This window comes from Hyalella azteca, unplaced genomic scaffold (assembly GCF_000764305.2).
Source record: "Hyalella azteca isolate HAZT.00-mixed unplaced genomic scaffold, Hazt_2.0.2 contig17841, whole genome shotgun sequence".
Lineage (NCBI taxonomy): Eukaryota > Metazoa > Arthropoda > Malacostraca > Amphipoda > Hyalellidae > Hyalella > Hyalella azteca.
The window spans coordinates 407,366-430,225 of NW_025947610.1; the positions used below are offsets into that span (position 1 = coordinate 407,366).

Genomic DNA, 22,860 nt, shown 5'->3' on the forward strand with positions numbered 1-22,860 from the left:
TTGTCCTCTTTCTGGCATGGAAATTAGATATTTTCTGTGCACCTGATGGCATTCATTTTCCACCTGAGATTAGTTGCTGCACTCCAACAGAAACAATATGTTGAAACCAAAATTGAAGAAATATTTATGAGTAGATTTTAATGACTTATTAATATTTTTGACTATATCTCTAACCAATTATGTCTATTTCTGGCAAGCATTTTATGATAATTGTTGAAAATTGCTGGTTACTGGGCTCATCAAGCTCCTGTGTTTTCACATAATCCGCATTGCTCCACCGCTGTGTTTGTAGCACATTCACGCCTTAGCCTACTCTTTCCGTCTTAGCCATTTGGTTGTTATGGTGGCAATGGAGAAAGAAAGAGAAAAGCAAAAAGCATTAAGCTAATGTTTAAAACTCCTTCCTTCAGCGAGAGACCGGTATTGTTCAATATTAATGATATTGATCCCTATGAAGTGCTGGCACAACATTGTGTGCAGATTTTACAAGCCTGCCTCCCATTTAACATGGTGACTTAGTGAACTACTTGGTTTCAGCCAATAAACATTGCAATAACTCAAGGCATGCCAGACGCTTGAAGCTTTCAAGCTATTTGCAGAAGGATGGGTGCATGAGATATACACCCACAAACCTATCAGCTGCAACAACACTCATTGCTGCCAAGATGGGAATAATGGATCATGACAATGTAATTGGATCTGTTAATATAACTTTTTCTTTTCTCATATGTAGCTTATTTAGTGGCATGTAACAGACTTTGCCCCTGTAAAATATAAAGTATTGTGTATCATAAATATTCACAGCTGGTAAAATCAATATACCAGTACCATATGTATATCAGTACGATTCATAAACTGATACGATGTACACTGCTGGTAAACTGAAGAAATGTATTCCATTGTCCCGTTTTCTGTTTAAATACTTAGTCCTGACTCCTGAGAATGTCTGCTGCATCCAATCTTCAAGGGAAAAACTTTGAAAAGAGACAAGCGCAGTAGATTGAACATGCAGGCAAAAGCTAGACCATGCTACAAATATGAAGGCCGATCCTACAATGAATCTTGCGATTTGGTGCCGTGATGTCATTAGAGTCTGGTAGATTTATAGGACATAAAACTAGTATAGATCTATTGATAGTGCTGTGCACTGTGCTATCAGCTACCTATCTGTTATGTGACTCTTCAATGTCTAAAAGATCTGCCTTCCTGAAATGTTTTTGTATATTTAAGCCAGTTAAACGGTCAATATTTAGCTCATTACCTTGCTCCATACAAACTTTACAAAGCTAATGAATAGACTTATCAATAATTGTTTACACAAAAATCCCTAAGTGATAAACACCACCTTGGCCTGTTGGCCATTATTGAAGGCAATAAGTGCCCTTTTTAGCCATCCATTATGATCCATATACTGTTATTGTTAGTAGGCTAATTGCAACATAAAAAATAACACTTCAAAAAGACAAAAAAACTTAAAAAATCAAATAAATAAAAAAAATCATGAAAAAATGAAAAAATCATTGATTTTTTTATTTTTTTGATTTTTTTCTTTTAAATCAAAAAAAATCACCAAACGTGGTTTAATTATTGAGCATGTTATTGTAAGTTGCTGATTCTGTTTTGATTGCCAGTTAACCTGAGAATCAATTAAAAGAATAACATAAACCATAGTCATGAGTGTCTCCCAAACAGTCAGACCACATCCATGCAGGAATTGACTCACAATAACTTGCTACTCTCAGGTCCGAGCCACAAATCTGCAGGAGTTGGTCTACAAGAATGGCCAAGCAGGTGTTACCAAGGCCACTGTCACAATTACTTTTGACAACTCAGACAAGAAACAGAGTCCAATTGGATACGAGCATTACGATGAGGTCACCATCACTCGACAGGTGTGTAAATTGGATATGAGCATAGTAATATGGCCAACATCACTTAACAGGTATGTAAGCAATAGAAGTGACTTAATTTTATCATTGAAGATAATTATTTATTTTATTATTAGCTATTTATGTAGGAAAATAACTAGTTAACTAACAGCATCAAACATAAATTATAGTCAGCCATAAAATTTCCATTGATACTTTGTGATAATCTTATTCAATAGCTTATCTCTTTGCTGTATATACTTATCTTGAAGATTATCTATATAATATCATTATCTTATCTATATCCTTTGCTTTAGGATTATGTAGAGTCATGAGTCATTAAATTTTTGCAATTATCAATGAATATTAAGAATAAATAATTTTTTCCTTAATTGTCTAGGTTGTTATTGGAGGACGGAACAAGTATTTGATCAACGGGACAACTGTACAGAACAACCGCGTGCAGGACTTCTTCAGATCCGTGCAGCTGAATGTGAACAACCCCCACTTCCTTATCATGCAAGGACGCATCACTAAAGTGCTCAACATGAAGCCTCCTGAGGTAATATAAGCTAATATTTGGTGTTTTTATTGCTGAGTTAAATAACCACAGGGTACAACTATTAAATTCTACTCACCAGGTGCCAGTTCTTCCATGATAAGCAGCTGCATGAATAAAGAGAATTTAGTAGGTATGTGATCTTGATATACAGACCAGTTCAATTGAAACCTTGTGTTGAATCAAGAATCAGCAAAATTTTGAGGTTTGAATGATAATTTTGCTGGGAAATTTTAGTTTTAATTCATTTAAACCTCATTAATATCAACATTTGAAAATATTTTCTTCCTTGCAGGTTTTACTAAATGCTTTACATTGTCATTCTAATTTCATTTGGTAAAATTAGGATGCCAATTAACAATTTTTGGAATTTTTTGAGTTTATATTCCATAGACTTGCTACTGACTAATCACTAAATTTGAGCTTATTATTTTTTTTTTGGGGGGGGGGGGAAATTTTGTGTGACTGAATGTTTTATTATACCCATGAGTTTTTTTTCTGTTACTTGACCTAGAAATATTCTGTATTTTCAATCAAAATATAAATGTTATTTCTGACATGAATGTGTTTGGTAATTTTCTGTCCAATTCCATCTATTGTTTGGCAGCTCGCATTGTACCTATCTAAAATTTTGTTGATTCTATGAACACTTGACTTTGTCATAAAATATTCTGTCTGACTGAACGTAATACAAAGGAAGTACCGTGTGTGTTATGATCTTTTGTAATGCAGATCCTGGCAATGATTGAGGAAGCTGCTGGCACGAGGATGTACGAGGCCAAGAAGCAGCAGGCACAGAAGACGATTGAAAAGAAAGATGCTAAGCTTAAAGAGATAAATGATGTGAGAAATTAACAGACCAAATAAAAATCTTCATTCTTTGGTGTCTGTGATGGAGTGCACACATAAGTAGAGTGACTTAGAAAGTATTTTTGAATTTTATATAATTTCTTCCAAGATAATAAATTATAATTATGTAGTTTATAAATATAGTTGGCTATATCAGCTGGTTGTTAGGAAGATAGTCCCATCAGCCATTTGCAGCAAAATTAATAGTTACATTTTAGGATTACATTGACTCGGGGTGTTTCATCACCAAATGAAATGTTCGTACTGAGCAGATCCTATCAGAAGAGATCACCCCAACACTGAGCAAACTCAAAGAAGAGCGCTCACAATATCTCGAGTACCAGAAGGTGCAACGGGAACTTGAGCATCTCACTAAACTCTATGTTGCTTTCAAGTTCGTCCAAGCTGAGGTGTGTACATAATCTCCTAGGTATGCCTCCTACAATATATCTATGTCCACATGTCTGCTAATGAATTGAGGTTTATCTCCTATTAAAGTTGCATGCTTCTATAGATTTTATTGTAATCTTTTTTTGTGTGTTTGTGTGTGTGCAGAAGCTCCGAACAACAGCACAGACTCAGCACGATGAAGGCAAAACAGATCTTGCCAAGCTTCAGCAAAGTATTGCTGATGGCTCACGTCAAGTCTCTGAGCTGCAGGATCAAATTGCTCAACTTCAACAAATAAGAGACTCGGTAAGTGTTGGAAGCAAAATATGAAAGGTGACAAATTTGAACTGGTATTCCTGATTATAATTGAACATCAGGCAACATAAATCCTAGTTTTAATGTGTTTCTCCATGTCACAGCTTGAGAGATTTCATCAATGTTCCCATTGTGAGTTCTTATCATCCAATCTAATTCTAAGTCATCCATTATTTTCATTGGCTCTGAACTTGAAATTTGTTGTTACATTCTTATAGCTCCAGAAATGAAATGACCTTAATTAAGAAGGCATGTATTGAGCTGAAGTTTCATAACAGGAGACGGGTGGGCAGCTGCAGGAGCTGGAGAAGGAACTCAAGGAGAAAGAAAAAGCTGAGGTGCGAGTTGCTGCTGCTCTGAAAAGCCTCAGAGAGACAATCAAGGCAGAAGAGAAGAAGTGCAAGCAACTGCAAAAGTTCTTAGCTGAGGTAAGACATTATTATATTTTATTGACTTATAGAAATTCCGTCAATGTGTGTAGACCGGTGCTATAGAAGTTTTCGATATAGTAAACATTGTTGGAAAATCTAGAGACTGATAAATTTTGCCTAGGTACAACTTTGTAGGTAGGTAGGTACAACTTTGTACTAGCTGGCAAAATGTTTTTCAGAAGGCGTCATCTCGCAACGAGGGGTCATCATGCAAATAACGAGGATATTTTGTTAACAAATTTTACTTATCATGCATTGAACGAGGATATTTTGTTTACAAATTTTACTTTGAAATTTACGAAAAGTAAAAATTGAGATCTGTGTATGCAGGATGAAAAGGCTTTGGAGCAGAAGCGTGCAGAAGGCAACAAAGTGCAAGGCACATATGATGCAATGCGTGCTGCTGCTACAGTAAACACTGAGGCCGTGGCTGCGGCAGAGGCACGCCTGCAGGCCATCAGCACGGGCATGTACGCTTCACAGGCCGGTGGTGAAGATGCTACACTTCAGGACCAGATTATCAGTGAGTTCTTAGATCAAAACCCAGGCAGGGTATTGTAAAGCACTCAATAATTTCCTATCATTCCAATAGGTTGAGGTTTGTTTAATGGACAGTTTCTGTTCAGGTGATGGTGACCTAGTGTGAAGGAGTTTTGATTGAAGAGTTGTGGAGCACTCCTGTTAATGTTGATGTGGTGATTTACAGAAGCAAAAGCGGCCATCACTGCGGCCAAGACTGAGACGAAGCAAGCAGAGATGCGTCTGAAGCACAGTCGGGAGGAGCTCAAGCGCAAGAAAGTGGAAATGAATCAGACTGAGGCAGCCTACAAGCAAGACAAGGGTCTACTGGATAGAATGGAAAAAGAAGTCAAAAACTTGGAAGTAAGTGAATAACCCTCGTTGATAGATCACATAGAACAGTGGTTCCCAAACTTTTTCAGGCTGGCGTCCCCTTTGGCACCCTAGTGAATTTCTATCGCCCCCCACAGCCATACGCCTCTTTCTTGAAATTTAGTATGCTGCTATTTTAAAAGATGAAGGTTAAACACAAATGTGTATTTTACAAATAGAACCCCATTTAGTGAACCAATATGCTTTTCAGCTGTTTTAACCGTTTCAGCACTAAAAACCTAGGACGTCGCCGGCGAATTTACGGCCGGACTCGTGGCCGGTCTCGCGACCAATCTCTAGATTCAATTATCAAAATCAAAATAATGAACGCAGCTCTATGAAACTTGGAACACGTATTCATCAGAACCTAACGGTGATGTTTAGCTCGTAAATTTTTTTTAATTTCACCTTCATTCGTGAGTTACGCGTATATTGCGAAACAGTCCGAAATTCGCAGTGATCAAAGAATTTCTTCCAAACTATTGAATTGATTTGAACGGAATTTTGAATATACATTCCTAACTACCAAACGGTGATTTTTAAGCTTATGATTTTTTTTCGGTTTTACCTTCGTTTGCGATTTTTTTTTCAGTTCACCGTCATTCTTGATTTCACACTTCCTTATATTCGGCCCGTATCGCCGGATAATTTGTCACTTAAATTTGCGGCGATCAAGAAATTTCTTCTAAACTACAGAACAGTTTCCAACGAAACTTTGTATATAAATACCTAACCTCTCAACGGCGAAGTTTAGCTCTTGACAATTTTTTTTATTTTGCTTTCGTTCGCGAGTTATACAGACATAGGAGGAACGACCGGCTTCTCTACTGGCCGGTTTAACCAAGAGCCGTTTACGTATAGCCGAATACGTGTAGCCGTATACCGTAACTCGCAAACAAAGGCAAAACGAAAAAATTGTAAACATCACCGTTGCTGAGGTTAGGTATTTAAATACTAAGTTATGTTCAAATCTGTTCAGTAGTTTTGAAAAAATGTCTTGATTACTGCGAATTTAAGCACGTATTGCTGTTTCAACCACAAACGAAGGTGAAATGAAAAAAAAACTCGCGAACAAAGGCACAATCGAAAAAATTTTCACGAGCTAAACATTACCGTTCGGTAGTTAGGACTGTAAATTCAAAATTTCGTTCGAATCTGTTGCCTGTTTCGTTCTGCCTGTATTGCCATATAACTATGGCAAAAACAAACGATGGCAAAATTCAAATAATTTTTACAAGCAAAACATTATCGTTAAGTCCTAAATCGTTAGGTCCTAAATCGTTAGGTCCTATAGCAAAATTGTTAGGTCCTAATGAATACGTGGATCAAGTTAAATCGAGTTTAAGTTCATTAGTTTGAGAGATATTCCTTGATCATTGAATTTGGAAATTGGTTGTGAGACCGGCCGTTAATTTGTCCGAGACGTAAACCCAGGAGAGGTTAAAAAAAACAGATCTGGGTGAAAAAACCATCGCTGGGAGTCATATGCTGCACGTGTTGTGTACAAATCGTCTAACAAAAGTTCACTGGAGGGGCGGCGACGTGCCCTCAATAACGACGTCCGCAACCTGCAGGAGAAGGTGGATGCTCTGCTTTCCAGGTATGATTTATATAATGGACGCTAGTAACATATTCATAATTTACAATCTGCTACTAATAAGTTGTTCTTTTTAACAAATTTCATGAGCTGCTTTACCAATGCTGAATTATGAAAGGAATTACGTTGTAAAGTAGTTCTGAGATAAACTGCTGAGATATTTGTGTGTACATTTCTGTTTAACATTTACTTTATTTACTCTTTTATTTCTGCTTAATTTTGACCTTAGTGTCTTTGTGAAGTTATTCACTACCCTTTCACTGGGATTCATCTCGACTCTTATTTCTGCTTAATTTTGACCTTAGTTCTTTTTGTGGAGTAATTCACTACCCTTTCAATGGGGTGCTTCACGGCTCTCGTTCTCACAGATACCCTGAGCTGAACTTCAAGTATCAGGACCCTGAACGAAACTTCGATCGCTCCCAAGTGAAGGGCCTCGTGTGCAAACTCATGAAGCTTAAAGACCCGAGCGCTGCCACGGCGCTCCAGGTCACTGCCGGAGGCAAGGTCAGACGTCAGGATTTTTCCACTAGTCATTGGTATATTTTCTGAAGTTTTAGCATAAGAATTGATTGTTACTCACGGCTGTAATGTGAATGTGTTAATTAATCGAAGCACTTGTCTGTACAGCTTTACAATGTGAATGTGTTGATAGTAGTACTTGTCTGTGCAGCTGTACAATGTGATTGTGTCTACGGAGGTGGTTGGTAAGCAGCTCTTGCAGCGAGGTCAGCTGCAGTCACGCGTCACATTCATTCCTCTGAATAAAATCACAGCGCGACCTATCGATCAACGCACCGCCGCCCGCGCCCAACAAATTGTGAGGATTACGATTGATTCTTGATCATCTTAATAAAAATTCGTTCAAGCCTTGGCAGAATGGTGAATCCTATGATAAATGACTACCGTAATTGTCCGCTCAAATTGTAACGTATACATGTGAACCATACCTCCTGTTAACCACTTTGTTAAAATATTTAATTAATATTTTTCTTCTGCCTACCAATCGACTTCTTGGTTCGTTTGCCACATCTTGTGCTAGTAGGTTGTTCATATTTTTCTCCTGCTGATCTTTTGACCTCTTAGCTTTTTTGCCGCCCATTGCCGCACTATCATTCTCCTGTAAACAAATTGACTTTTTGGTTTGTTTGCCGCGCCTTGTGTAAGTAATTACTTCAATTTTTTCCTGTTGACCAATTAAGTGGTTGTTTGTCAGGGCGGCAAGGACGGCGTGCAGACTGCCCTGTCTCTGGTGGACTATAACCCAGAGCTGCAGGCCGCCATGGAGTTCGTCTTGGGCGCAACGTTCGTGTGCCGTGACATGGACGTCGCCAAGCGCGTCGCCTTCGACGAGCGCATCTTGAGGAAGTGCGTCACCCTCGAGGGGGACGTCGTGGATCCTGCGGGCACTCTGTCTGGAGGTGGGCATACTGTCTGGAGGTGGGCATACTGTCTGGAGGTGGGCATTCTGTCTGGAGGTGGGCATACTGTCTGGAGGTGGGCATTCTGTCAGAAAAGAAGCATTCTGTTTGGAGGTGGGTAGCATAGAGGTGGGTTGGCTTCCTGTCTGGAAGAGGGCATTCTGTCTGGAGGTGGGTACTCTATATAATGGTGGGCTTTCTGTCTGGAAGCGTCCACTCTGTCTGGAGGTTGATATCCTGTATAGAGGTGGGCATCTTGTCTGGAAATGAGCTTTATGTGGAGGTAGGCAAAACACTAACTAGGCCTAAAGCGATCCTCACCAATACCTGTTATTTATTAATAGTTTTAAACGAGAAACAATTAAAATGTTTGTTAACGGTTAAATCAAACCGCAGCATCATGAACTGATGTGATGTGCCTTCACGATTTACTAACTTAATTATTAGCATTATGGTATTGATATGAGAGGCTATGTCTCACATGTTGTAAGTTTTAGAAAATGGGACGTAAAATTAAGAAATAAATCATGCATTTCCCTAAAAAATTATTACACATCATCATCAAATAATTCGGGAACCAATGCCATTAGTTGCTGACAGTTAATGAAACGGTTAATGAAATAACATTTTCCAATTCCACTTGCTCCTTGAGGCTTCTCTATTCGTCACCAGTTGCTCATGCTTCTTTTTGGGTTTGTGATTTTGACCAGCATTCGCCAAATCTCAAAACCTTGTCAGATAAATGGATTTTTCTGGATTCCGACCAGCAGTTTTGCTCAAGGTCTAACAACAAATAACTTATCAGTCTACAACAGGTGAAATTTGGCGACATATGTGAAATTTTCATGATTTTCATGAAATAGCTGAAAAGAAATTAGCAATACCTAGATTTTGAAAAATCGGTAAAAACTTGAAAAAATTTTTCAAGTTGAAGAGTTAGAGGTAATAATGTCAAAATGACTAGTTGTATATTGCAATACATCTAGATGTTTTTTTGATTTTATAAATGTTCAGATGGTTTAACTAAGACTTGACTGTTCAGATGAGTGCATTGCTATTGTGTACATTTAGATGCGTTTTTTTGCTTTTATAAATGTTCAGATGGTTTAACTAAGTAATTGACTGTTCAGATGAGTGCATTGCTATCGTGGAGCGATGCAAGCAGCAAGAGCAAGAAGGAGAGCATCAGGTGCAGGAGTTGCTGGGCCAGATCAAGAACGCCAAGGCATTGAAGGAGCAGCAGCTCAAGGAGGCCACCAAGCATCTTGAAGCCTGCAAGAAGAAGGAGCTAGAAACGCGGCAACAGTGGGACACTATGAAGCAGGTGAGACTGGGGCTATCATTCTGGTTTATGATTGCTATGTATCTTCAACCTTCCTATATTTATTAAAAATAGTTACTGAACAGAGGCTTATATTATGAAAAAATAGTTAATACATTAACTGTCTCAGCCAGTTATTGATTGCTTTTCAAGTGAAACCCACTAATTACAAACTCGAAATCAGCCACTACCTGTATTTAAGCGCTTTGATAGTAGGTCCACTGTTGTTTTAAGTGACCTTGCTCGTTTAATTTTGGTGAACAGGAAGAAGAAAGTTTAAAATTGGAGGTGCGTGAGCTGGAGGAGAGCATCAGCGCTCAACAGCAGCAACTGCAGGCGTCAGCTGATGTGCTGAAGCAATATGCTGAGCAGCTCACTGAGAACGAGGCGCAACACAAGCTTTCTAAGGCGAGTCTAAAATTACATATGGTGCATTGAAATGATTTTACTTACCGCTTAAGTTCTAAAATTTACTACAAACGAAATAAATATAGACTCAAACGCGAGTCTATAATAGGTATTACTTGATCCTCTGAAATAATCACACTAAGTGCTGGTGTTTACAGCTTCTACGTAAAATTAATATAGACTCTACTTCTTATATCACTAATTGCTTTGAGCTGATTTCACTTGTAGCTTAAGTCGAAATATTTTCTCTTGAATCCAATAATAATGAAAATTTAAGTTATTTTTCTCGTGTAGGATGAAGTAGAATCAGCCTTGGCCGCCGTAAAGGAACAGAAGCAGATGCTGGCGGCTCAGAATAAAGAAATAAATGCTAAGTTGGCCCAAAAAGATGCAATTCTGAAGGCAGGCAACGAAGCAGAGCTCGAGGTGAAGCAGCTCGAGCACAAGCTCTCCAAGCTGAAGACAGACGCCAAGGAAGCCGAAAACAAGGTTAGCTTTTGATTTATTCTATGCTTAAGTTATTTTAATGTTTTATGTAGATTGAAATCTGGACAGGAACCTATTGTTATTGTCATTTTTTGGTTTGTATTTCATTATTTTTCCCTAATTTATTGTAAAAAAGAATGTTTGGCTTAGTTTGATGTTGAACTGTGGTTTATATAACAAAATATTGTGGCTACTGTTTCGTCATTAAATTTATTCTATACCGTTTCTCTTTCACCGATGTGACAACTGAATTTTCAGCTTATTTGAATTTTGTCTTGCTTCTGTAAGACAGTTACTAATTAAGATTTAGTTCTGCGCTATTCATTCCTTAATATTGTTGATGTTCATTCTGAGACTATTTGAATTTTAGACTTTTTCGTCATTGCTTGAGAGATCACAACAGATTTTTGTGCCGTTCTGCTACTTCGAAATGTAATTTATCTTTCACTGGCTAGGTGGCCAGCATGCTCACCAGTCACGAGTGGATTGCAGAAGATCGGAAGTTCTTTGGTCAGCCTAATACTGCCTACGATTTTGAAACGAACGACCCAAATGAAGCTGGTCGCAAGATCTCGAAACTTGAGGAGACCAAAACTAAGCTCTCCAAGAACGTCAACATGAGGGCCATGAACATGTTGGGCAAAGCTGAGGATCAGGTTATTATTTATTTCCAGAGATGTGTCTAATTATTATCCTATTTTTGCAGCATCTATGCTGGGTGGCTTACTACATTACCGTTCAACTCAATTTATACAATTGGATATTCAAATGGTACAGTTGGAGCTAATTTTGGATAGTATAAACAAATTTCAAATCTAATGCAAGTTGAAGATTGGAATTGAATTATTTTGTATCATACATAGGAAGGAGATCTACCCATGTTAATCAATTTATAAATTTGTTTAATATTTTGTCTTGAAACAGAAAATGTGACAACCAATTCTTATCTAGCTGGTGTGCTTTGCCTACAGTACAACGACCTGATGAGGAAGAAGCAAATTGTTGAGAACGATAAAGCCAAAATTGAGACAGTCATCCGTGAGCTGGACGAGAAGAAAAAAGAGGCTTTAAGGCAGGCCTGGGAACAGGTAGTTGCACCTTAGGTCTAGAACCTGATAACTAGATGATTATATACTGATTGAGCTTTATAATATACTTCTTGAACTTGATTATGAGCTTCCTTGTCTTGAATACTTTTGGACTTGACTACATACTGCTTGAGCTTGATTAAATACTGCTTAGTATAATAGATGTATCACACATGTGTGTAAAGGGAAGGACTATCAGATCACTGCTTAGCAGATTATAGTTGATAGAAAATCTGTTTGCTCCAACGAATATTCAAAATTTATACCTAGGTTATAATATTGACTTGTTGTTTAAGAAATTAATGATTAAGGAATTGTTATAGGTATATGAACTGTGTTTACAGTTTACACTGATAAGAGCTGATTAATGATTGAAATGAAGGGAGTTTTCAATTAAGTGTAATTGTATTAATAAGATTTTTATTTTGGACACTTGTGTATTCTATTTGAATGCTAAACTGTAATTTATTCTCATAGGTGAACAAAGACTTTGGATCTATTTTCTGCATGCTGCTGCCCGGCACACAAGCCAAACTGCTGCCTCCAGAGGGGATGGATGTGCTTGACGGGCTGGAGGTAAACAAGTTATTTACAGTCAAACATTATTTCAACCTGAAAAGTTCTTATTCATTCTTTGAGGATTACCAAATTTTATAGAACTACTACGCACTCTCGAGTGCAATAGGCTTTAGAATACCTTTTATGATATGAATTTGAGTTCTTTCATTGTTAGCACTGTAGTTGGCGATGCTCAGTAATGAATGATTGTTATAAAATTCTGGACGTTCAGTGTCATATTTTTTATGGCTATCAGTTGTCTTTGCCTGATGCCTTTGGCTCCAGATGCAGATACCAGATACACATCTCTTATTGAATTTTAATTATTTCAATTTTTGATCCGTTTCTCCTTTAATTAATTAATTTTGCAAGCATCAAATCTCATTTCTACTGTCCATAAACGAGTGTTAAATTGTGCATACATCATGCCATTGAAGCCACATTATTTATTATTAAAGTTTTCTCAGATAAGTTGTACTGGCATTGTTTAAAAGTCTTCGATGACCCAACAATATGCAAGCTAATGTTTGACAGATGAATAATAATTATAATAATGCTAACGGTACTTGTGTAACAGGTGAAAGTGTAATACTTAGTAATAATAATAATGATGATAATATTGGTAATAATGGTCGATACGTTACAGGTGAAGGTGGCATTTGGAGACGTGTGGAAGGAAAGCCTGACTGAGCTGTCTGGAGGCCAGCGCTCTCTTGTGGCGCTGTCCCTCATCCTGGCGCTGCTGCTCTTCAAACCTGCCCCCATATACATCCTGGACGAGGTCGACGCTGCGCTGGACCTCTCGCATACCCAGAACATCGGCCACATGTTGCGCACGCACTTCAAACATTCCCAGGTGAGAACATCGGCCACATGTTGCGCACGCACTTCAAACATTCACAGGTGAGAACATTGGCCAAATGTTGCGCACACACTTCAAACATTCCCAGGTGAGAACATTGGCCACATGTTGCGCACGCACTTCAAACATTCACAGGTGAGAACATTGGCCACATGTTGCGCACGCACTTCAAACATTCCCAGGTGAGAACATCAGCCACATGTTGCGCACACACTTCAAACATTCCCAGGTGAGAACATCAGCCACATGTTGCGCACACACTTCAAACATTCCCAGGTGAGAACATCTTGATCTCACCAGAGAACGTTCTGTTGTGAGCTCGTTGAATACGCAGCCTTCCAGTGCTAGATCAATGAATATCATCAATGCTTTCTGTGTTTTAATAAGCCATTTCAACTTCGCCTAAAACTGGCTTCTCATTTTGTTTAATATATGTTTCTTTTTTGACAGTTAAGCACTCGTTACATAACCGGTAGTATTGAATGTTGAAAGTACATACGTGATAAAACTGAAGAATATGTGGAAATAAGCAACTAAACAAATATTGAGTCCGAATCTCTGACCATCATTGCAATTTAAGCTTATAATGTGTATACATTTTCAAAGCAGTAAAGAAAGACACAACAAAAATTCAAGCATGCAAAATAACACCAAGCAGGAATGTAGCCTTGACCATACGCCTGTTTGTTACAGTTCATCGTTGTGTCGCTCAAAGACGGCATGTTCAACAACGCCAACGTGCTCTTCAAGACTAAGTTCGTTGACGGCTCTTCGACAGTGACGCGTCACACGCAGCAACCTAGCAACATGACACGCCGAAAATAACTCATTTCATTGTTTTGTGGCCTGTACATAACAAATTTGCACTAATAAAACGAAATTTTGTACAAATGGAAATGCATCTCATGACGCGCTTATGTGTTCATCCTTACCAGGCTTGACTCGGCATTAAGGCGTTAAATGCTACAATGAAAATCGTGTTTCTATTCTACGATATGAACAAATAATTTCTCTGAGTATGTGCTTGTATAGAAATCTCAACTTGCTTCAGTACACATCGACGCACACAAGATGGTACAGATGATACCTGCTCCTTTAAGATCTATTTTTCATCATTGATTAATGCTTGCATTCCAACGACTTTACATGAATATATTACTCATTTTCAGTTATTTACGCGAAGTGTGAGTACGGAAGAATAGTTTTGTTTAAGAAATTTATGATTTTATAAATGTTCTTCTGACGCAAATTAAGTGTTGTGTTGTTGGAAGTCATTTAATTAGGAACGGTTATGATTGATTTATCGCCCGTAATTTGTATGTGCAAGTTAGTTGGAACTAAGCTATGCAGTTAAGTGATAACATTTCATGTTTCGATAAGTGTAGTAAATATACCGTACTTGAATTGACATTTGTTCAAACCTGAATACCGCTAAATATTATGTGCATGTTGTTCTTTGGACCCTGTCATGTCATGTCATGTCACGCCATACCAAACCATGTCACGTATAGCGTATGTAGGTCCGTAGTTAAAATTCTGGCTAGGGCAGGTGCTAGATCAGATTCTGATTGATGTTTGCATGTTTGTCTCGGAAATTCTTTCGAACTTATGCCCTGCGATGTAACTTACTTGAAATGTTCAAAATTTGGACAGTGCTATTTGCCTCGCATGCCATGACAGCTCCATACAAAAAAAAATCCTAATCGCCTATGCGGTCCCTAGAAGTTTGAGGCTTTCGTAGTTCATAGAAGGACAAGGAATCCACGCACGCTATTGATATAAACGCTGAAATATTGACGAGCTGTAATGGATATGAATCCTGTATCACTTAATGGCGATGTTTTCGGAGCCCTGGAAGATTATTTATGTCGCTCCATAACGGAAGTGATAGAAATAGGCCCACAGATGCAGAATGGCGGATGTAAATTCCGATATTACGCCCAGGTCTAGCAAGCGTCTAATAGCACGACAGCCGTTGGAGGATAAAATGATATAATAGATGGTTTCCTGGAATGCAGTAACTCCTCAACTATTCCAGGTGTTACGTTTCAGACCTCGGCCGCATAATGTAACATTCGGGATGGGGAATAGTTCAACTGATAGTATTTATTATCAATAATTACAGTATAAATACCGATGTATTTCATTTTTTCTGAGCGTTTACAACCCATTCTCAGACTTTTAGTTGCCCTTCTAGTTCCGCGGGATGTTTAAATATGCTGATCGACTTCCCCAGAAACCAGCAAAGATCCGCGAATGAGTTTTAATAATATTAATTGCCAACCCTCGATGAAGAGCAGCTGCGTCAGGTGAGGAGCGATTAAGCGAGAGATTATCATTATACGAAGTACTGCTGCTCGTGATTACATTTGGCATGGCCGCTGACGCGTCAGTGGCAACATTCAATTACGGTCGTGTAGGGCTGATCACTGATCAGCATGTGTGTTTGACGCGTACCAGGAAGAAATTCGTTCTTAAAAATGTAATATGAGTTAGGGAAAATGTCGCCACGCCACAAATCAATGAGTAGACCCCAAAACTAACTTTTGTCAAGGAGCATCAAGAAGCTAAAGTTTGAAATGAATAATCATATTATCAGTGGTGGGCAGTAGCGCGCTACATTTTCAGTAGCGGTAGCGGTAGCGGCTCTACATTTAAGGCAATGTAGCGGTAGCGGTAGCGCCCGCTACATATTTAAGTAGCGATACGAGGTTTTGCCGCAACAGTGCTACCGCTACATTTATAGATAAAGCCTTTAGATTTTACTCAAGGGGACCGGCTACCCTCCAACAAAACTTTTTTGTTTACAGACGGATCATTTTGAAACTTGGTACACATATGTAAAACAGAAATCTAAGACCTTTTTGTTCATGTAAATTAAAAAAAATGAAAGAAAACGTGGAAATAATAGAAAACGGCAAATAAGGGGTACTCTAAAAAGTTTATAACTTTCGCAAATCACATGCTACAATGTCGAGACACATATCATTCGATTTGTAACAACAATATCTAGCGACTGTAGAGCCCCGATTTTTTATTTTCCTCGTCGTTTTTTTCGCGTTCTTCCCATTTTTTTCACATTTTTACCCCCCCACCTTCCTCCCTCTCCCATATACAAGTCAAACCATGCACATATTACAAAAAAGCTTCTAGAGTTGCTAGGTAATGTTTTTACAAATCGAATGGTATGTCTCTCATTGCCGTAGCTTGAAAACTGTTGGAGTTATAATTTTTTAAGATGGCGTTTTTTGGATTTTTAAATTGTTCAGGGGAGCCAAATAAAGTAAAATTCATTGAAAATAGAAGATTTATTATGCCCAAAAAGTCTTGATATTGTACCCCAAGCTTTCCCAGTGCCAATTATTTGCATTCAAGGTACCAGCACGCGTCTTTAGACCTATTTAATTATGTTCAATTTAACGTGAATAATAGGCTATAAATGGGACTTTTTATATATAAATATATATATAAATATTAATTTTACATAACTTTACAACTGCATTACGCAAAAACTATTGCATGAACATCCATGGTAGTAGCTTTGTTAAACGCGTCTTGTTTGTAGCTTTCAAACGAGTGCAAACACTTTGCAATTAACCTAAATAATGACATATAAATACCCTTTTTTATAAATAATGATATAAAATGATCATTTTATAAAAGTTCAAGACTGCATAGCACAAAAAAGTATTGCATGTACATCTATGGTAGTAGCTTTGTTGAACGCGTCTCGTTTGTAGCTTTCAAACGACTGCAAACACTTTGTAATTAACGTGAGTAATGATCTATATATACAGATTTAATTCAAATAAATTTTTGTGCATATTGTTAAAAAATGTTCATATATATATTTTTAAACTTGTCTTACGCAAAAATTATAGCACGCACAGACATGCGGTAAACTGCGTTAGACGCGCCTTTTCCGCAGCTACAAAATGAGTCAAGAAAACGGTAAAGCCAAAATTTCCGATTTTTAGGGTAGCGGGTCCCCTTAATAGTATTAAATATTATTTAAAAACCAGCATGATCCCAATAGCAGAACAATAAATATTTAGAGATTTCAAATAATTTTGGCTATTGTAGCGGCTAATGTAGCGCGCTATATTTTAATGTAGCGGTAGCGGTAGCGCCCGTTACAATCTAGTTGGTGTAGCGGTAGCGGTAGCGCCCGCTACATTTAGAGCATGTAGCGGTAGCGGTAGCGCCGCTACATTTCCAAGTTGCGCTGCCCAGCTCTGCATATTATACAGCTCAAGGGAATGCCTTATAACTTGGAATTTGAACTGCTTTCCACACGGCGAGTGTAGAACACTAAAGTAGCTTCATGCTGGGCCGTATAGAACGTGTCTCTAGAATCTAGATTCTAGATCCTAGTGCGCATACAATTGATCATTAAATGAATTTTAATCGCTAGTAAAAATTTAACGTACGTAATAAGTGAGACATGCAAACGAAGCTTACAAAATGGAAGAGCATTACTTGCTACTAATCGACCATTTTATTTCGACCAAACAGAAATAATGTTTAAGTTAGTTCACACCAAACGATCGTCTGAGGGAACTTCGGTAATTAGTTCTTAGGAAGAAATAGCCGTTCTAAACTCCATTAAATGATTAAAATGAAGAATATAGATGTTGTTTTCTGTCACTGCAAGCTCAAGGGATATTTTGACATGGACTGTGCAGCCAGAAAATGTTGCTCAGGACATACCAGCGAGCATACGCGCGTGGCAGGTATCAGGCGCGTGTGAACCAAGTGGGTGTGAACCATCAAGTGAGTGTGAACCATCAAACTCGTGTGAACCAGCAAGCGCGTGTTCCGAACGCGCATAGGCATCAAGCGCGTGCGTGTCGTTAATAACGCGTGAACCATAAAGCACGTGTTCAGGTTTTCATTTTTTTTTTTAAATTCAAGAGCTCCTTCTACGCACAAGCTCCCAAAAATGTGAACGGAAGAAAGCGAAGAATAAAAAGCTCTCCAGTCGCGCTCAGTGACTGAAAGATTGGGGGCAAGCAGAGGCAGGCGTCTCTGCTCCGTAGATTTTCTAGAAAAGTTAAGGGGTTCCATCATACAAGAAGGGGGCTAAAGAAGTGGCCCGAACAGCAAACGCCCGCGCCGTTTATTCAAATCTGACAGCTTTTTGCCCGGCCTGGTTTTGAGAGCCGCCGTCATAGGCGGAAATCATCAGCATCTTTGCAGGAGTTCAACGGAGTTTTTTTTTGACACTTCGCAGGAACGAAGGCTTGTAGCTTCCTGACGTTTTTTGTGCTGGCTGTATACGGAATACCTCTGTGGCGCCAGAGTGAAGTCATTGGAATTCCAGGCTTGCTTCAATAGAATGGTTTTTCTTGCACCAATCCTTGGGTTTCACTTGCGAGTTTTGCGTCACATAAATCATGAGTGTGATTGCAGCCACACTCCCCCTCCACCGCCGTCATAAGAGGGGGAAAATGTGGGGTGTACAATGCAGCAAGGAGAGAAAAAAAAAAGAAAAATTGCATGGATTTCTTTAAAGTGGCGTGGAGAGGCAAACCGAAGAACGAGGGGAAGCTGTTTATGGTTTAGATGGAGGAAACGACGTTCAGCCAGCACAAAATAAAAAAAAAAAAACTTATTTCATCCGCATCTTTTACTTAACAGTCATAAACTTTTATATAATATACGTCGAAACTTGCACTTTAAGCAGCTGATTTGATCCGCGTCGAAACGCTGTCATGCCAACACGAGTTCGTTGCCTGACGTAAGTTTAGAGTTGGTCGACTAAGCTAGTCAGTATTCAACACATGGCTGCCACTGGCAGTAAGGTTCCCCAGGCTCAGATCTATCAACACCAAGATTTCCCATGAGCGCGATGATGTGAGGAATTATGATGCGTAACTGCCCGCTGTGGCTTGTGCTCCAGCACGGATTCCGTACCTAGTGAGCATTCCAAATGTTCGCGCATTGGTAATGTTTCCTCAATGTTAATCATTGATGGATTTTGGTGGCAGTAGTCGGTTATTGATAACAATTGACTTATAGCAGTTGAACTTATAATTTGTTCCTAATTTCTTTTAGATCCGTTCTCAATTTTGTTCATATAGTATATCTCAAAAAGTAGCGTCGTGAAGCATAAAAAGTGGCATTTTGTGGACATAGAAAGATAGTTTACGTTTATGACTGACAGGCTCTACGCTGTGCCGCTGCTGTGCCGGTCCTTACTGAAACGATGACTGGATCCTTTCATTGAATAATAATAATAATAATAACTATAATAGACAATAGAAAACAGCACATTCAGTAAGATCAGTAGCCTAATTCACCTAAAAGAAATTTTAGATCTACTATCATTCTAGTTAGATGATTTCGGTGACCTTTAAAGTTCTATATATAAAACTGAATTGTAATAGCAATTCCGCATGCACTAAATATAGCTGTCATGAAGCATAATTAAAGTGAAAAATTCTCCTAGACAGCTAGCTGCCTTCAAACATGAGGCCTATATCTCATGTCTGTGTGTGCTTTGTCATAATGAATTAGATGTGCGCGGATTTTAAAATTTTGTGGCTATTTGAGACGTTAAAAATTTTAAGCAGCCCAAATTGTGATGGTAATGTCAATCATGTAGAATTTTATGTCATTTCAAATTTAAAACATGATCGAACCGTGAATTGGAAGCCTATCGCCTCTTGCAGTATGAACAAATGCTGAAAATGTGTTAGAATTGTTGTCACCGAAACTAGAAAAGGAAAAAAATTTAGTAGAAAGTGTTCAAATACGTGCAACAAGGATAATTCCACAGTGTTGAACATGGACAGGGCAAGGTGTGGGATTGACACAGCAGGGTGGGCAGAGGCAGGCAAAGGCAGCGGATTCAACAATCTCACCCCGCAGAAGGCTGCAGTCTCGCGGGAAATTACTTCTCTAATTGATTAGTACAGCGGGAGCAGTTTCTGCAACGCTACACCATCGCCAATTAACTAAATGAAGTGCTTTTTCTCACGGCCCGGCACTTCTTACAACATAACCCTTGCCTTCAGAAACCCGCTTGATTTCTCAGTTCATTTGTCCCTAATTCGAGCAACGCCAATCAATGCCGGTTGGTGCACTTGGACCTATGGTGCGCGGATCTGTATTGCAAGCGAATAGTTTTATTAAATATTTGTAATGAAACTATGGTTTTATAACATTACCTGCAGTGCCTGCATTTTTAACTGTATAACATTACATGCTACACTTCACACATCGCCTGCTTCACCACACGCAACACCCATTTATTATTACATTATTTAGCGCGGTAATTGAACGTTAGCTCTTTCATATATTATCTCCCATTTAGTGTTCGGGTCACCGGAACACTCCAACAGCATGATCACATAGGGGGCTAGTCACTAATTTTTTTCACTTAAATCTCTTTCGGCAAATTTCTTTCAGCGGTATAAACCATCCACGTGCAGGTCGGAGCTGAATTTCACTTTATAAACGGTATTCCAAGGTTGACTTCTTCGTTTCAAAAACAGTGAGAGACTAAGCCTCGCGGCCTTCATCTACTCTGGCATCACACCGCACAATAATCTCTCTATGTACACTCTCCGCATTCCACTTCCGTAAAAGTTTAACTAAAATGGCAATGAACAAATTCCCAATAATAAATAAATTTCAATTAAAATTACTCATCCCACGCGAGACGATAAAAATACACACGAGCATTCCCCTACAATGGTTCGCGAAATTATTAGTCACGGCCAAATTATTTGCAAAAATAAAACCGAATTCAAGTATGGACGCTATCAAAGGAGCTTCTTAATGGCACAGCGCATGTAGAGCCACTTTTGATGTACACAGGAAAGCTGGAATAGGATTAAATTAACTATTCCTGACTCCATCGCATAAACTTAATGGCCACTTTTTGAAAAATTCTTGTTAACAATATTGGGAATATTAGAATAATATATTTATTCCAAAGTTATTTGACCATGCACACCTCCACGTCTGATGTCTCAGGACAATTCAGCAAGTCAATCTATGGGGGTAAACCCATGCAATTTATTCAGCGATCCGTACAAATTTTAGGCCAATATCGCCGTTGATCCTCGCCTAACGAACTTTGTAACTTCGTAAGCCCTCGTTACGCAGAATTTTGCGAGGGTCTGCTGCTGCAGAGCTCTCACTCCATCAGCAGAGACTCGTTTGCTTCTGCCTCACAAACACCGAGTTGTTGTTGTCGATTATGCCTCATTTGGGGTAGCAAAGACCCTAGAAAATCCCTCACCTAAATATGAATCAAGACAAATTGGTATCTGCAACCCAGATTTGGTTAAAAAACAAATTTAGTGGGCCGATCTGTCTGTTCATTAGGGTATGTAATCATATAAATGTGAGAATAAATTGCTAAGTTATCATTACATTCCATTTTCAATGAGTAACGAAATTAATTAAATTACTGAGAATTAGGATTCTATACATATTCTTAAAAAACACGAATTTTAATTTTTTTCAATGAGATAAAGTTTAGATGAGGATTATTATCTAACCTATTTATAGTAAAAATTTATATAGAGCTTAATGGTAACTGGAAACATTTGATCATGAAAACATTTGATCTCGATATTTTTCATCATCAGATCCTTTTTGAGACGACCGTGGCGCCAAACGAATGAACACCATACGCAACTCAGCCTAAGCGGCCACCTTGGCTAACCTAACCTCAAAATTGGATGAACGCGTCTTCGTGCTGTTGGTGCCTCATACCTTTGATGCACTCGGCCACGAATGCGTTTATGAAAAGGTGTTTCACTTGCTGGCCGCCAATCGCAAGCCTAATGAAGTCAACAAGGTTTACCTCCGATTGAACTATTCGCCAAAAAGTTTTTTTTTTTAAATTAAATTCTTGGGTGACACGAGCTACTGAATAGCGCCGCGCGTCGCATCGCTGACGTTTACAGAGACGCCACAAATTTCGGAGTTCCAGAGATCAGGCCGCGACTTTGCAGTGACCATCGAACCCGCAGTTGCTCTTTGCAAGCCACAAGACTACAGGACTAATTGACTTCCTTTGTAGCGCCCGAATATTTCAACAGGTCGCCTCTCGCTGCAGCCAACCGCTAACCGCAGGTCTGATTTACCGACGAGCAAAATAATGTGCATTACAATGTGTCATGGACGGCAACGAAATAGACTTAGCATAACCTAATTTTTGAAAAATTTTAGCAAATATTGAAAGCACTATAATGTGCGATGCATCCCTAGTACATTTTAATTATGGAGAGAAACATTTGATATTTTTTTTCTCACAAAATCGCCTCATTAATTCGAGTTGAATAGAAGATTATCACGAATAAACTTATTTTTTGTTTATTCACTCACGTCTTTCAATAAAACCATTTAACTTTAAAGCTTTTACACGTATTGAATTTTGACTTCCATTTTGATTTAAATGAAGTTAATTGGTAAAGTCTCAAACTTGTAATTCGCTCAATGAGATATGAAAAATTTCTTTGTACACTCACATTGTGCAAAGAATTTGGAGGTCTTTCAAAAAAGTCTGCCGGTTTCACTTCTAAGAGCACCAGGTGTAATTTTGATTCATTGGTGGTTTATTTTCTTTTTTTTTAATGTTCCCATCGAATAATTCTTGACAATTAAAGTCAAGGTTGTGAGTGAGGTAGATGGTTGAAGGAAACCAATTATGTTGTAACGACGGGACGCTTGTGTTCACTTAGAATGACAACAAAAGCTATCGAGTTCAGGATGGGGTATTACCTAGGATTACGCTGTCAATTTGCGAGACATGATACGGGCTCTACTGAAGCGGCTAATGCTAAAATAGTGCTAGAT

The 22,860-nt window shown here is 38.6% G+C and overlaps 1 protein-coding gene across 1 annotated transcript; it reads left to right on the plus strand.

Moving 5' to 3' along the window:
- Positions 1–1,730: 1,730 nt before the first annotated feature.
- On the plus strand, positions 1,731–14,452 carry LOC108669758 (structural maintenance of chromosomes protein 2; the record flags this gene model as incomplete). Its single annotated transcript, XM_018157162.2, has 20 exons — positions 1,731–1,892; positions 2,269–2,430; positions 3,160–3,270; positions 3,549–3,686; positions 3,832–3,972; positions 4,260–4,409; positions 4,743–4,935; positions 5,119–5,294; positions 6,836–6,903; positions 7,269–7,407; positions 7,574–7,720; positions 8,117–8,321; positions 9,452–9,645; positions 9,907–10,050; positions 10,345–10,539; positions 10,992–11,192; positions 11,508–11,624; positions 12,102–12,200; positions 12,829–13,038; positions 13,738–14,452. Coding segments are annotated over 20 exons (3,084 nt in total), but the record flags the coding sequence as incomplete, so codon positions are not given.
- Between the last annotated feature and the right edge of the window lie 8,408 nt (positions 14,453–22,860).